General features: G+C 34.0%; 1 protein-coding gene across 1 annotated transcript in view; it reads left to right on the top strand.

Annotated features, from left to right (window-relative positions):
* Positions 1-15,083, top strand: part of PKHD1L1 (PKHD1 like 1) — a 187,237-nt gene that overhangs the window by 16,126 nt on the left and 156,028 nt on the right. Inside the window, exons 5-10 of the mRNA XM_055127690.1 lie at positions 1,229-1,286; positions 2,525-2,618; positions 8,300-8,353; positions 8,796-8,869; positions 9,871-9,913; positions 14,203-14,273. Coding sequence (XP_054983665.1) covers positions 1,229-1,286; positions 2,525-2,618; positions 8,300-8,353; positions 8,796-8,869; positions 9,871-9,913; positions 14,203-14,273 — 394 coding nt within the window. The remainder of the gene's footprint in view (positions 1-1,228; positions 1,287-2,524; positions 2,619-8,299; positions 8,354-8,795; positions 8,870-9,870; positions 9,914-14,202; positions 14,274-15,083) is intronic.

The following is a 15,083-nucleotide window of genomic DNA, read 5'->3' as shown; positions in this document are numbered from 1 at the left end:
AACCCAAAAAGCAAAAGCAAAAAAGAAAAGCTCCATGACCAGCTTTATAGCTCTATGATTCAATTAAAAAAAGAAAAAAAGAAGCTACTATGGTCCCCAGATACATTGTCAAATATGATCCCCACATATCTAGATTCTCTCATCCCTAAATACGGTAGTCTGATTTGTCTCCTACATTTGCCCCAAGCAAATTTAGCCACAAAGCTACTGACTTACATGCAAGTTTCTAAGAACCTTACAGTTCTGCAGGTTAAGGTCTCATGTTGGTGTCAGTGGACTAACACGAAAGTATCCAAAGATCTGTTCCGCCTGTAGTCTCTAGAGTGGAATCCACTCCTTTGCCTTTCCCAGCTTCTAAAGATTGTCCCCATTACTTGGACCACGATCCCTCTCTCTTTAAAGCTGGCAATCGTGGCTGAGTTCTTTCATTCAAAATTATTCTGCCCTTGCTTCCTTGATCACAAGCCAGAAGAGTCTGACTCCAAGTCTTATTTCTCATTTCCATTCCTAAGGACCCTGTGATTACATGCGTGTCATCCACATAATCCCTAAATAATTTCCCTATTTAAGATGAGTTCATTCTAACTTTAACTAAGTCTGCGATCCAGATCCACTGTCTTGCAAACCTCACATATTCAGAGATTAAGATATGCTCATCTTTGGGGGGTCATAATTGTATCTACAACAACATATTCTCATCCTACTGGTGTCCATCTTGGAATCCTAATATCTTCCATTATGCTTTTTAGATATATTAGATAATATTAAATATTAGATATATAGATAATATACTTTTTAGTAATATTTTAGATTATATTTCCTTGGTACTAGCTTAGTTACTAAAGCATACTCTAGTAAACCAAGGTTTATCTCAATTTCAAAATAGGCTTTGTTAGTTTTCCTTCATAGGTTCAGATACAAAAATACATTTTATAATTTTACTCCCAACAAATTCCTAATTTTTTAGTTTACCAGTTAGTCTTTTATTTTGGCTTGACTTACACTGATCACAAAAGGAGGATTGAATTTTAAAATTCTGAGCTAGAAATATCTTGAAATTTATGAGTTAAGGAAAAGATCTCAAAGAATCAAAATGTATTCTAAACTTCACATCCTTTATGTAATCTTCCAATAGTTCTATTATGAATATCATTTAAATATATGTAAGAAGCAGAGATATTTCACAGAACAAAAGTAGATTTATTTATTTATTGATATTATTTTACAGGCAAAAAGCTTCAGAACCCCTACAATAAGGAGCATCACTCCTTTATCTGGAACTCCAGGTGTGTATGTAATGACTGAAATAGCTTGTTAGTTGTGGCCATTAATTTAGATACTTTTTGGTACATAATTATTATAACATAAAAATTCAGAAATAGATCTTTTATGATTATAAAATAACTCCCAATAATTAATTTTTTTCAAAGACTGTACATGAATATACCCAATGTTTTAACTTTCATCCATTCATCATTTAGCTGCCTTTCAGTGTTCATCACGATAGTTTTATCAGCTTTTAAACCTGCAGGAAGGGGCTGGATCAATAGCACAGTGGGTAGGGCGTTTGCCTTGCATACAGCCAACCCAGGTTTGATTCCCAGCATTCCATATGGTCCCCCAAGCACCGCCAGAGTAATTCCTGAGTGCAGAACCAGGAGTAATCCCTGAGCATCGCTGGGTGTGATCCAAAAAGCAAAAAACAAAAAAAAACAAAGGAAACTGTGAGAATGCCATTTTCTATAATATTGACAATTATAAGAACTACTTTTGTTTTCACAAATGCATACGAAAAATACAGTAGACTTACCCCCTAATTTTTCAATTCTTTAATTTATGCAATTGAATTCACTTGATCTTTATTGATTATTTATACTCTCCTTTCGTAAGTTATTTGTTTATCTTGGTTTAATGTTATAAAATTCACATTTAATTATAAGAATTTTTATATTTTAGAAATATTTTATGTAAAATATAAAAAGTAATTTTTTAACTTTTTGTTTGATTTTATAATTTGTTAATTTTTATGCTATTCAAGTACTTTTAATTTTATTTTCAAATCTGTAGGTCTTAATATTTGTTATTTCTTCACTAAGCAATAGAATAATGTAGATATTTTCCCACATTCCAATAATATAAATATTTCTCTTTTCACTTGCTTTTTAAGAGCATTTACAGTTTTATATTTTTATATTTAATTTTAATTTCATCTAGGATTAAATTATTTTTGTATGAAGTGGAGATTCTTTTGATTCTTTTCAAATAAATCACCTATGACCTAGATAATATTTATTGAAAGATTCACCTTGTCTTCCATGAAAGATTTCTTTAATTTACAAACACTTATAGATGCCTCTTTAACACCACATTTGTTATTCATGTGTTATTATGTTTGCTAGAACATTTTGAACAATAATGATACGTGTTGATAACAAGCGTCTGCAAGCTGGTTTTATCGGAAAAAGCTCCATTGTTTTGGTATTAAGGATATGGGTCAATAGCTACACAAAACTTTTTTTCTTAGGTACTTTAATAACAATCCAAGGCAGAATCTTCACTGATGTCTATGGAAGCAATACTGCACTGAGCTCAAATGGGAGAAATGTGAGGGTTTTGAGGTAAGCTTTTTTGCTTTTTAAATGCATCTTTCAAGAATTTATTAATTAATCTTCATCCAGAAGATAGCAATGTTAATTTCTTAGCACAATGCCTGAAGCACAGATGGTGTTCGTTAAAATTTTTAAAAATCAGTAAACATTTTTTGTTCTCAGATTACATACTTAGAACAAAATTATAATAAAAATAACTTACAATATTTTTTATTTTTAAATAATTTTTTAATTGAGGTAAATTTCTGATGTGGAAACATACTGGGAACATTGGTGTAGGAGAATGGGCACTGGTGGAGGGATGTAAATGATCACTGTATGTCTGAAATGCAAACATGAAAGTTCGTAAGTTTGTAACTACCTCACAGAGATTCACTAACAAAAAATTTAAAAAATGAACAAACAAAAAGAATTCAGAGAAGCAGGGGGCTGGAGTGATAAGACAGCGGGTAGGGCATTTGCCTTGCATGCAGCCAACCAGGGTTCAAGTCCCAGAATCCCGTATGGTCCCCTGAACACCGGCAGGAGTAATTCCTGAGTGCAGAGCCAAGAGTAACTCCTGAGCATTGCCGGGTGTGACCCAAAGAGAAAAAAAAAAAAGAGTTCAGAGAAGGAATCTGATATTCCTTAAGTAAATAATTGTCATTTCAGAAAAATAGTTCAACAGGTGAAAACTTGATTTACATGTGGGAGGCCTGGGTTTGATTCCTTGCCCCCACACATAGAAGCAAAGAGCCAGGAATATACCCTGAGTAGCACCCCAAGAAACAAAATAAAAGCCCAAAACTTGTATATATTTTTACTGGAAAGCAGCATTACCAGTAAAGTATTTTCCTGTTGTGTAGATAGGATCATTTCAATCCTACCTTAAAAGGTCTGGTTTATTTTCTCTACACAATAGAGTATGTATAATCAGTGGCATTGCTCTCAAGATTCTCTCTGCTTTTAAACTACATGGAACAAATAAATGAGTAAACCAAATGACATTTAAATAGTACTGGGAGTTTTTAGATATTAAACATTATATATTCATTTAGAATACATGTATATGTATTAGAATGCATATATAATTTTTGACCATATATAGTTTTTTGAGAATAACTTTTAGATGTCTTAATAAATAAAATAAAGGGGATTTAATTGGAATTCTGTGGGCCAAACCTTAACTAAGTTATCATATTTACATGTATCTATAATCCTTTTTTAAATGTATTTTTATTTTTATTTTTTTATTGAATCACCATATGGAAAGTTACAAAGCTTTCAGGCTTAAGTCTCAGTTACACAATGCTCGACCACCCATCTGAACTGTATAAATTGATTCCTTTTGTAGTATTAAATTCTAAGTAGACAATCAAATATCTGATATTTTACATAGACATTTTAGCATATGGATTTTGTTACTTTTATAAAGTCCAGTGCTTTGACATATATTCTAATTTTCAGATGAGGTTTTCTAGTTCATTGTTTCACACAATGATGCCTCTAAATAGCAAAGTTTAACTTTCAAAGAGAGATTTCCTTCTTCTTTCATCTGTCCTTGACAGGAATGGGTGGAATTATTTCATAAATCCCAGAATTGTAGTCAGATGGAATCTCAAAGATTAGGGTAACCTGTTTTTGTACTCTGAGCACCATAAGATACTATATGTAGAGGTAGGGAACATTTTTGCATTCTTATTGATGGGAAAGACAGAGGTATAATTGCTGCTATACTTAGCTCATTTATACTACATTCACTGTAACAGCATTGACTTTACCTGAATTTTGTTAGCAGGGAGTGATGTATTGGGCAAGAAATCAGGATACTGGAGTACTCAAGCTCCTCACAAATCTTCTCCATTAGGCCAAATTTCCAGAGAAACATCAGGTACTAATTCTGAGGACATGCCAATAATTGAAGTATCTGGTGCCTACTAAGTATATAAAGAACAGATGAAAATGCTTAATATATGCACTTAATGTAAAGTAGCATAGTGTCATCATAAGCAAGCCCAGATCACTGTGGAGATTACCAGAAACGAATAAGATCTTTACTCTGGAGTGGAACTCTGAATTTGAACCCCTGGTCTTTTTTTTAAATTTTATTGAATTACTGTGAGATGGTTACAAGCTTTCATGTTTGGGTTACAATCACACAATGATCTGATAAGGGATTAATATCCAGGATATGCAAGACACTAGTAGAATTATATAAGAAAAAAACCTTCAACCCCATCAAAAAACGGGGAGAAGAAATGACATGAACCCCTGTTCTTATAGGTTGCAGATTTGGGTAAGCTATTTTTGCCTCCCTGTCTCAGTATTTTCACCTGTAAAACAAAAGGATGATCTTTACCTACAAAGTGGTTGTAAGAATCAAATAATACATTAGGTGCCTATAAGTGTTAGTTGCTAAATTAGTTGTTCAGGTGCAATGAGGTAAGGGGTAAGAAAGATGGTGAAATCTCAATAGTGGGCACACTACTTCAGTTTATTTTTCTTGGAAACCTGAAAAAAAATTGGGTATGGAAGTCAATTGAAAAATTTAACCTATTCTGCAAACAGAAGTTTTTAATTCTGGGCCTTATTTGGGGTCTTGGATTTGCCATTTTGGAAGCAGGATGGTATAATCTGGTGTCTAAAATAACTCAATACCAGTTTCTTGTAGTCTTCAGTAACATCAGCTTCTATCAGCTTGATAGGATGTAAGGGTTAAATTCGAAGACAGGCATTCTTCTACACCTTCTAAGTTCTTATTCTCCTTCAGTTTTACTGATATTATTAGAGCATATCTTCATCTGGGTCACTTTGTAGGTCTTGCTGTGAACCCAGGTTTTTTCCTATAGAATGAAACGTACTGCAGAACTGAGTTTTGTATTAAAATGAATTGAACTTCAAGTAAAGCTTTAATTTTTATTTTTTACTGATGCAATTTTATTCATTGTAATAACATAATATATTGATCTTTCATACCTAAATATAACAATCCAGTAAGTAATCATAATTTTAGTTTATATACACTTCTAGCTGACAAACTAGGTATATAAAAGGCATAGAAACATTTTGCAGGCTTGAGAAGATGAAGCTATAAGTCTTTATTGTAAGGAGGGGAATCAATTTACAATCAATAAAGTTCTTGCTGAGAGAATAAGCATTTTAATTTCATTCATTCAAAGTCTTAAGTAGAGCAGATTTCTTCTTATACTTGTGTCTTCTATCATATTTCCTAAGAGATCTTCGGACATGTTTTCTTCATACTCTGTATTAATTTTAGCAATATGCAAGCAAGGATATTATAGGTAACAATCATCCTTTAATTTTACAGATGAAAATATTAAAACAGGGAGGCAAAATCAGCTTACCCAAATCTGCAACTTATAAGAACAGTTCTTATAAGTTCAAATTCAAAGTTAGCTCCAGAGTAAAGCTCTTATCTGTACCTGGTAATAATCTCCACAGTGATCTGGGTTTGGGTATGATGACACTATGCTACTTTAAACACATATATTGAGAGTTTTTCTTCTGTTCTTTATATATTTATTAGGCACCAGATCCAAGTAAGTAAAATATTTCTCCACAGACCCAATATGTGTGGCAAACATCTCTAAAAGACATTGCAAGTTATATCCCATTTTTGTCTTCATTTGATAATGTAGATAATTAATCACTGTATCACTGTCATCCAGTTGTTCAGCAATTTACTCGAGCAGGCACCAGTAGCATCTCTATTTCTCTCAGCCCTGATATTTTAGCAATCTCTCCTCACTCATCTTTCCCAATGATTGAAGGCTCTTTCAGGGTGAGGGTAATGAGACCTACGTTACTGTTTTTTGGTATATTGAGTACGCCATGGGTAGCTTGCCAGGCTCTGCCTATGCGGTGGGATACTTGGTAGTTTGCCGGGATCTCCGAGAGGTATGTATATACTGTCATTCCATTGATCAATGCTTTGCTCAAGCTGGCCCAGTAATGTCTCCATTGATCTTAGCCCTGAGATTTTAGCAGCCTTTCTTTACTCGTCTTTCCCAATGGTACTGCATTAGAGGCTCTTCAGGGTCATGGGAATGAGACCCATCATTGTTACTGTATTTGGCATAGGAATACGCCACAGGGAGCTTGCTAGGCTCTCCTGTGCGGGCAGTAAACTCTCAGTAGCTCGCCAGGTTCTCCAAGAGAGAGAACTAGGCTATTAGATGTTGGCCATATTGGCGCTTCCAGGAGCTTGGTTTTATAGTCTCTGGATGTTGGCCATTGATGGGATTACATGGCACCTCAAGGCAGTTTCTGGGTGTGACTGCCTTGGTACTGGAAAATGGGGGATCTGGGTGGAAGAGGCCCAGTCCTGATCTGAGCAGCCTTGGAGATCTCAGCCCCGGGTCCAGCACACCTGGGTTCCTCTGCCAGTTCCTTCATGCATGAGACTCGTTTGAACATGTGGAGAGTGGCCTAATAATTAATAAATAGTAATTATTTGTTAATAATAAATAAATAATTTAAATTCCTCATTTATAGATTTATTATAATTATCATTATATATTTATTATTATATTAAATACAATATGTCTATATTATATTAAATATAATATAGAATATCATAATATGTGATATAATAATTAGACTATTTAGAATATATAATATAAATATTAAAATATAATAATATAAAATCATATCAAATATAATATATAATACATATGAATACAAATATATTATATTTATCATTATATATTATTCACTGTATCACTGCCATCCCATTGCTCATTGATTTGCTAGAGCAGGCACCAGTAACATCTTCACTGTGAGACTTGTTTATTATTATATACTATTGTATAATAATTATTATATTTATTATAAATTTATAAATAAATATGTATTAGATAATTAATAAAAGTTGATAAAGTTAGATAATCCATAATGTTTCTACATAGTCTACTCCAATAATACTTATTTCTTTCTAACAACACTAAGAATATTTTGGTTATCATGCTCAAATCATAATTGGGTGAATCATCAGTCTCACCCAGTTATAGTGTGAATCTCATAAGAGCATGAGGTTGGTTCTGTTCATAGATGTGTTCTGTACGTAAAGCAGGTGGACATCATAGTAAGTATTTAACATGTTGAATCATCAAGTGATGGTGTTGTGCCTGAGTTTCAGATCCCCAATTTCGGAGAGACCAAGTTCACACATGATAATGCAAAAGCAAATGAGCGTTATTACTAGCCTGAGCCATCGCTAGCTTGAGCTAGGGTCCAAGTCTCATTCAATGTAGTGGAATCTTGACAAAGACCCCAACTCCAAATCACAAGCAGTTTATATAGGGTTCAGAGTTAAGAAGCAATTTATAAACTGGTCTATTTTCAGCATTGGCTCTATTACAATGATGGTCAGCAATTAGGCAATGGTTAGTAACAGTTTCTAAGGAGGGTGCAGTGACCCTTCATGACTGGTCAGACCCAACTGCCCAATTCCTTATCTTGGCCAATTACTCAACTGGGAGTTTACCAGCAACTGCCAGTCCTGCTCCAGGGAAACAGAAACTGAGGCCTAGCTGAGACTAAATGTTAGCTGCAGCTTGTCATGGCATCAGTTTCATCCTCACAATGGATAGTCATAAAATAAAAAATGAAGTGGCAATGAGTTTGATAAAAAGAGAGCAATTTAAACTACATTAAACATAACAATCTTTTCTAATAAAATGTTTGTACAGAGTTTATGTCGGAGGTATGCCCTGTGAACTTCTCATTCCACAGTCAGATCATTTGTAAGTAATTTATATAATTTTCTTTAGAAAATAGTCAATAGATTTAAATGTCTTGAATAGCAATTTTATAGCAATATTTTATAGTTGGATGCTTTTAATGCAGTATAAATTATAGTGTATAGTAAGTCATCAGTCATTGATATAGTTAGATATTGCCCTTTTGTCTCTAGTATAGCATGATATACACTCTCTTAGATTGTTATTAGAAAATGTTTGAGAAATATCTTTATCAAAATATTGTTTAATTTGGCACTACTTAAACTCTTTTAAAAAACAAATGAAAATTTCCAAATTAATGTGAAAGCTTCTAACTTGCAATAATGTTTTATTCAAATATCTTGAACCAAGACCTTAATATTTTCATTTTATTGAAATTTCAGTTTTAGAAATATACTATTTTACTTTAGCATTAATATAAAATTTGAAATATATATGTTTTTAGATATGGTCTAAAGTTAGACAATCTCAGTGGAGACATGGGTTCTATGGTTTGTAAGACAACTGGAACTTATATTGGTAAGTTTTTGTCCTTCCTTACAATTCTCAGAGATGATTTAACTCTGTTTATTTGCTTTTAATTATCCTAGTCTTACCTGCACATTCTGATAATTTCAAAAAATTAGCATGTCTTATTTTCTTTCCAGTTTTATGTAATCATTTCTTTTCAGAGTTTTTATTTTGGTAATAATTTATTTTCAGTTTCATGTAACCTTTTTTCCCCTGAAGTTTGCAAATGTCTTTAAATTTCTCAATTTCTTTCCCATTAACCAGATTATTCAAAGACTAAGCTGATTTCTCAGTAGCTTTAATATATTTTTGTTCACCTCTTGCTCCGTGTACTTCAGACATATGTATGAGGGCACATATACAAATATGTGTGTATGTTTGTGTGTGCATGTGTCTATCATACTTGAATGAGCTGCACGAACTACTGTCTGTCTAAATAATAAAGCCGCCTATCCTGAGAAGTTCAGATAAAATGCCATGTCAGAAAAAAAGACTTTCTGAACCTCTGTCTTTCTTTCTCAAACTTCAAACTTCACTTGACTTCTCCTTGACTTTGTCACACTCATTAGTTCTCTATTGTTGTCAGTATTATTGACTTGACTTTATTCTCTACTAACCAGAAGCTTACATAGGAGAAAGAAAGCTGTGCTCCGCTGGCATTTCTGCCTTTAGCAGAGGGTCCCACCCAACTACACAGTTATGAGATGAACAGATAGACAAAGGAAATTTGAGGGCAATACACCTGTGTGTATGTTATTTGTTCGTCTTTAGCCATTATTATATTTGTCTTTTTTTATGGTTATAAACTAGATGCATCTTATGTATATTTCAAAATAGTTGGTACTTCTTTAAGAGAGTTTGGTTTTTATTTCTTTGAGGATTTATAGATGGTGGTATAATTGCAATTTAAATTTTATGTGTTTTTGCTTTTAAATCATCTCTATAATGCACAGTTATTTTTCTTCTGTAGATGAGAACTTAATTGATTGTTGTATTTTAATTAATTCCAGGTCATCACAATGTCAGCTTCATCTTAGATAGTGATTATGGGCGGTAAGTCATTTTGTAAACAGCAATTTTCATAATTGATTCAACTAGCTAAACAAAATAAAAGTATATTTACTTGGTGCTATAGATCCAGAGATTAAAATGTAATCACTTTCTCCCTCAAATTAATATTGCAACTCCCTTTCACTTACAGTTTGTGCCTTACACATGACCTTTCAGCTACTGGGACACTTAACATTACTTAAAATAACACATTTGCAAAATCTTTGATTGTGATATTGGAAAGTGGCATTTTATGCTTCATAGCTCTCAACTCAATTTTTTTCTAAAGTAACCTAATTTTGACCTGGACTAAGAATAAATAAACCTGAGGGTTAATACTACCTGATTAAGGTTCTTAAGTCTCAAGATAATGTTGTGAAAGATGGTAGTTATGTCTTTCAATTGTTCGTGAATACCAATGTTATTATCCATATTTATAATTTTCCTAAAACTAGAATTTATTTCTAGATATCTTGCATCCTAATTTCAGCAATAAATACCATCATGTCTTTATTAAAATATCAGTATATGCAAATCTCAACACGTTACAAGCAAATTCATTTTACTGAAAATAATAGCATTTCGTGATAGGCTTAGTACTAAGTATTTTACACATATTATCTCATTTAATCTTCCCAAAGTATCGATAAATTAAATGCTTTTACTTACCCCATATTCACAACGTGAAAAAGAAATTTAGGCATGCCACTTTTCTTAAAGAAGATTCGTAGGAAGCATCGCTAGTGTGTTCATGCACACTCTCTGGCCATGGCTGATGGTACATGTCACCTACAAAAATCACATCTTTTCACCACTTCACAAACTGACCCAAGCTTCTCTCACAAGGCACGATCCCCCCACCCCTGAGTATCTTCACAAAAATGTGTAATGTTTGCAGTCTGTTTCTTCAATGGTTCATGTGAACCTGCCTTTCCAGGGCAGGACCATGTTCTGCCAGACTTAAAATGCTTTATCCTAACAAAATGTCAAGGTGCTTCATTGAGAAGATGAGCAGTTGACAGAATCCTGAAGAAGTTACATCATTGAGCCAACCAATACTAATTAGCCATAGACCAATAGTAGGGGAGAACTGTTTAATTTCTTTTTTTTTCCTCTGAAGAGACACTTGATTAGAAGTTTGAGGTTAAAAAAAAAAAAGAAACTATAGTCACATTCAATATTATTACTGGTGGTCAATGTTTTAAGGCTGCAAGAGAGGGCCAGAGTGATAGTAACAGGTTTGATGCCTGGCATCCCATATGGTCTCCTGAGCACTACCAGTAATCATTCCTGAGGGCTGAGCCAGGAGTAACCCCTGAGCATCACCAGATGTGACCCAAAAAGCTAAAAAACAAACAAACAAAAAAAAAAAAACAAGAAAACTGCAAGAGAAAGGTAGACGTTGGTCCCTGCAAACATGGAGTTACAACTGAGCTGGTGAGAGCAAACCCATTTTTTTTAAGTCCATTTTTGTTCTAGTCATACTTAGAAAACAGAAGCTTGTAACAAAGACTGGAACAAAAGCATGAAGGATGTTATAATTCAAGCACAAAACCAGAGTAGATGCTTTTGTAAGTGATGCTAAGATTCACCTTTGTGATTTACATGGAGAAAATGACTTTAAGTTTCATGAATTAACTATTATTTTCTGCAACCTACTTACATCAAACTTGATATTGCAGGGCAGTAAAGTTTTGTTTAAAGTATTAGAAAAGTATGCTAAAAGCAACAATGAGTTTTAAGTGATTTCTTTATGAGAGCCTATGTTTCCATTATGCTTTTGATGTCATTGTTACTAAAGGGAGAAAAATGAATTCTTAGTTCTGCATCTATATGATAGGTAGTAATTGCCAAATCTATCCTATGTCTCTCAGAAAAATAGTTTTCAATAAATGGAAGGTTTGCATTTTCAACCTTGAATGTGATTGATAACTATATATAAATCAGCATGCTTCATTAGCAATGACCTAAAACTTTCAATAGTCAAGAGCTAGCAAATTTTCATATAACATAGGTAAAAATAATGTGTCAAATTATTAATCCTGTTATCTTATAATTATTTTTAAGCCTATGGCTATTTTTTTGTATTAATGTCTCAGAGCTGATGAAATAACGTTTCTATCTACACAAAACAATCTTGGGCATTGCAGTTGACTCTACAGTATGACATTTACGACTTTCAAAGCCTCGTTTTAAGATTACATGGCATTTTTTAAAATGTCAAATCATTTTATAAATTAAAAAATTCATACTGTTACAAATTTCAGGAGCATTCCTGAATATCACACAAACCAATTAAAGGCCATTGTGGCATCCACTCTTGGTTTCTTTTAATAGTCAACCTTCTCTCTTCTGTTACCTCCAGTTCAAATAACAGCTGTCCCAAACTGATAAGGTTCCGATGAGACTGCCTTAATTGAGAAATGCCTAGTCATTATCAGTGAATTAGTGAAAATCACCTCAGTGTCAGGCCAAATAAATTACATTCAAATTTTATTTCGGGAGGCAATTTTCCCCTCCCGACTTAAGAAGTAGTTCATTTTTTTCAGATGCAGGATCTAACCACAGTCAGTTAGAAACTAGCATCATTTCACGTCTTAGGACAATCAACTGAAAGAATTAGAACATACCAATGTAAAACCCAGTATGAACTTCTTCAATAAATAATTTAGCATATAACATTTCCAGGGACTCAGTCTTACAAATGCACACTTTAATGCCCGGCTTAGATATGCAGGAAAGATAACTGGTGGCCTCGCCACAGAATCACATTGTCCATTTTGATTCTAGTTCAGTATATTATAATAATAATTATTATTTTTTAAATTTAATTTTATTGAATTACAGTGAGATAATTACAAGCTTTCATGTTTGGGTTACAATCTCACGATGATCAAACACCCATCCCTCCACCAGTGCACATTCCCCATCACCAATATCCCGGGTATACCCCCCCTTTCCCACCCTCCCCCTGCCTCTATGGCAGACAATATTTCCCATACTCTCTCTCTACTTTTGGGCATTATGGCTTGCAACACAGACACTGAGAGGTCATCATGCTTGATCCGTTATCTACTTTCAGCATGCATCTCCCATCCCAACTGGTTGGAAACTACTTTATATAGATTATAATTTATCACAGAATTCTTGCTTTTACTGAATAGTCATGTAATCTTAGATTTTATGTATTTAGCATTAAATTTGTAGGGTTTGGGAGGGATAGTATACTATAATTATGATGAATGGGTTTTGCAGAACACTGGAACATACTAACTTTTCTAATCATACATTTTAGTGGGGTTATTAGGAGATCATTTAATTTCTATAAATAATTTTTTTTAACGCTCCAGTTTGTGAAAGTGCAATGTACATTAAAAAAATAACAGACTGTGTCTTTTGTAAGGATGGTTTTAATCGGATGTATTGTTGCTAACTTGTTCACCCATTGGAACCCTCCAATTAGTGGTAGGAGAAGAGAAGCACGGAGACTGGGAGTCAGGGCTCAGGATTCAAGCTGTCTGGATCCAGACTCTGTCTGTCCTTGTCACTTTCCATTTTCCGGAAGAAAAGTAAAATTTGGCCTGAGGTTGATGTAAGAATTCAATGGCATAGTCAATGAAAACCACAGCTCCAGGGGAACAGGGAGAGAGCACAGGGGTCAGAGGTGCACGTTCTAGGAACTGAGTTGACCCCTGGCCTGCTTGCCCTCTGAGCACTGCTGGGCATGGAACAATAGGCCCTTGAGACCTATCAGGGTGACCCTGGCAGGAACCACGTTAGCATTTAATTACCTGTCATGGTTGACCATGTACTGCTGGGCGTGCCCTTGTACTATAAAAAAAGTAGCTTAGCAGCAGCAAATCTTAACATATGATGTGTTCAATTATATTAATATTAATTGTTCTGATGCTTAAATGGCTTATAGGATCATAAAACTGGAGGGTTAACAAAGGAGCTCAGCTTTTCTGAGGGCTCGACTGCTTGCCAGCTCTTTTTGTTGATATAAATGCTTACTTTATCGAGAAATGATTTGCATATAATTAAATGTGTACCTAAGTTCTGACAATTGTCAACTTGCATATTTGTACATATGAAAATGTTTACCATTTAGAAACCAATAGCTAAACTGTGATAGGGAACTATTTTATCTTCAGAAATTTTATTTTAACTATCTTATGTGCTCCTTTGCATATTATGATCTGATCTCTAACACTAAACCAAAAAAATTGTTTTTGCCCTGAGTAAAATCTCATTTTTAAAGCATTTTTTTTACTTTTATTTTTTTCAAACAGGAGTTTCCCAGAGAAAATGGCATATTTTGTTTCTGCTCTCAATAAAATTTCAATGTTTCAAACATATGCAGGTATGTGACATTTTTGTGTGTTTATATGTGTTTATGTGTGTGTATGTGAAAGAGAGAGAAAATTTCATTTCATCAAATCAAAACCAATAATAATTATAGGTGTATTATACACTTTTTTTGCGTGTGCTTCCAAGAAAGGTAAAAGATAGGAAGAACAAAAAGAAGCCCTCAAATTAAGCTGGAACCTATAAACCTACAATCCTGGTATAAGACTAATTAGAAAATAAACACATTGCACAAAAAGAGGTACCAGTGAAGATTGCCTTTTGTCTCAGCATCACTGTGATAAAGGAAAGAAAAGGAAATCCCTTCAGTCAGTTTTAGGTACAATCCAGAACACCTGCATTTTATGCTTTCCATGTGATCCAGAAGGATCCTTAAATAGATGATCATTTATTTTAATGTTATAGAGGTCTTGGGTTAGTGAAACCCTTGTAAGAGTAGCAAACCCAAATCCTTTTGTAAGAATTGTACTTTATGGGGATTGAACAATCGTACAGCAACTTCGGCACTGGCCTTGCACAGGGCTTCAATTCCTGGAGCCCCACATAATCCCCTGAGCGCCATTGGGAGTGATCCCTGACCACTCCTGGGTGCGAACCTTAAAAAAACCCAGCAACAACAATAAAAAAGAATTGCACCTTATTCCAGATAGGGTGATTCATATTTCAAAGATGTTCAACTGTATCCCTGGGGACGTGGCTCAGGTGTTGAGCACATACTTTTTTTGTGAGTCCCTGGGCTCTATACTTTGTGGTCCCCAAGCACCACCAACAGCTGTCACTGCAACATCAGTCTCATAACCATGAT

The sequence above is a fragment of the Sorex araneus genome, chromosome 2, assembly GCF_027595985.1.
Source record: "Sorex araneus isolate mSorAra2 chromosome 2, mSorAra2.pri, whole genome shotgun sequence".
NCBI classification, from domain to species: Eukaryota; Metazoa; Chordata; class Mammalia; order Eulipotyphla; family Soricidae; genus Sorex; species Sorex araneus.
The sequence above is the reverse complement of the archived record's forward strand: the minus strand, read 5'-3'. Positions and strand labels throughout refer to the sequence as shown.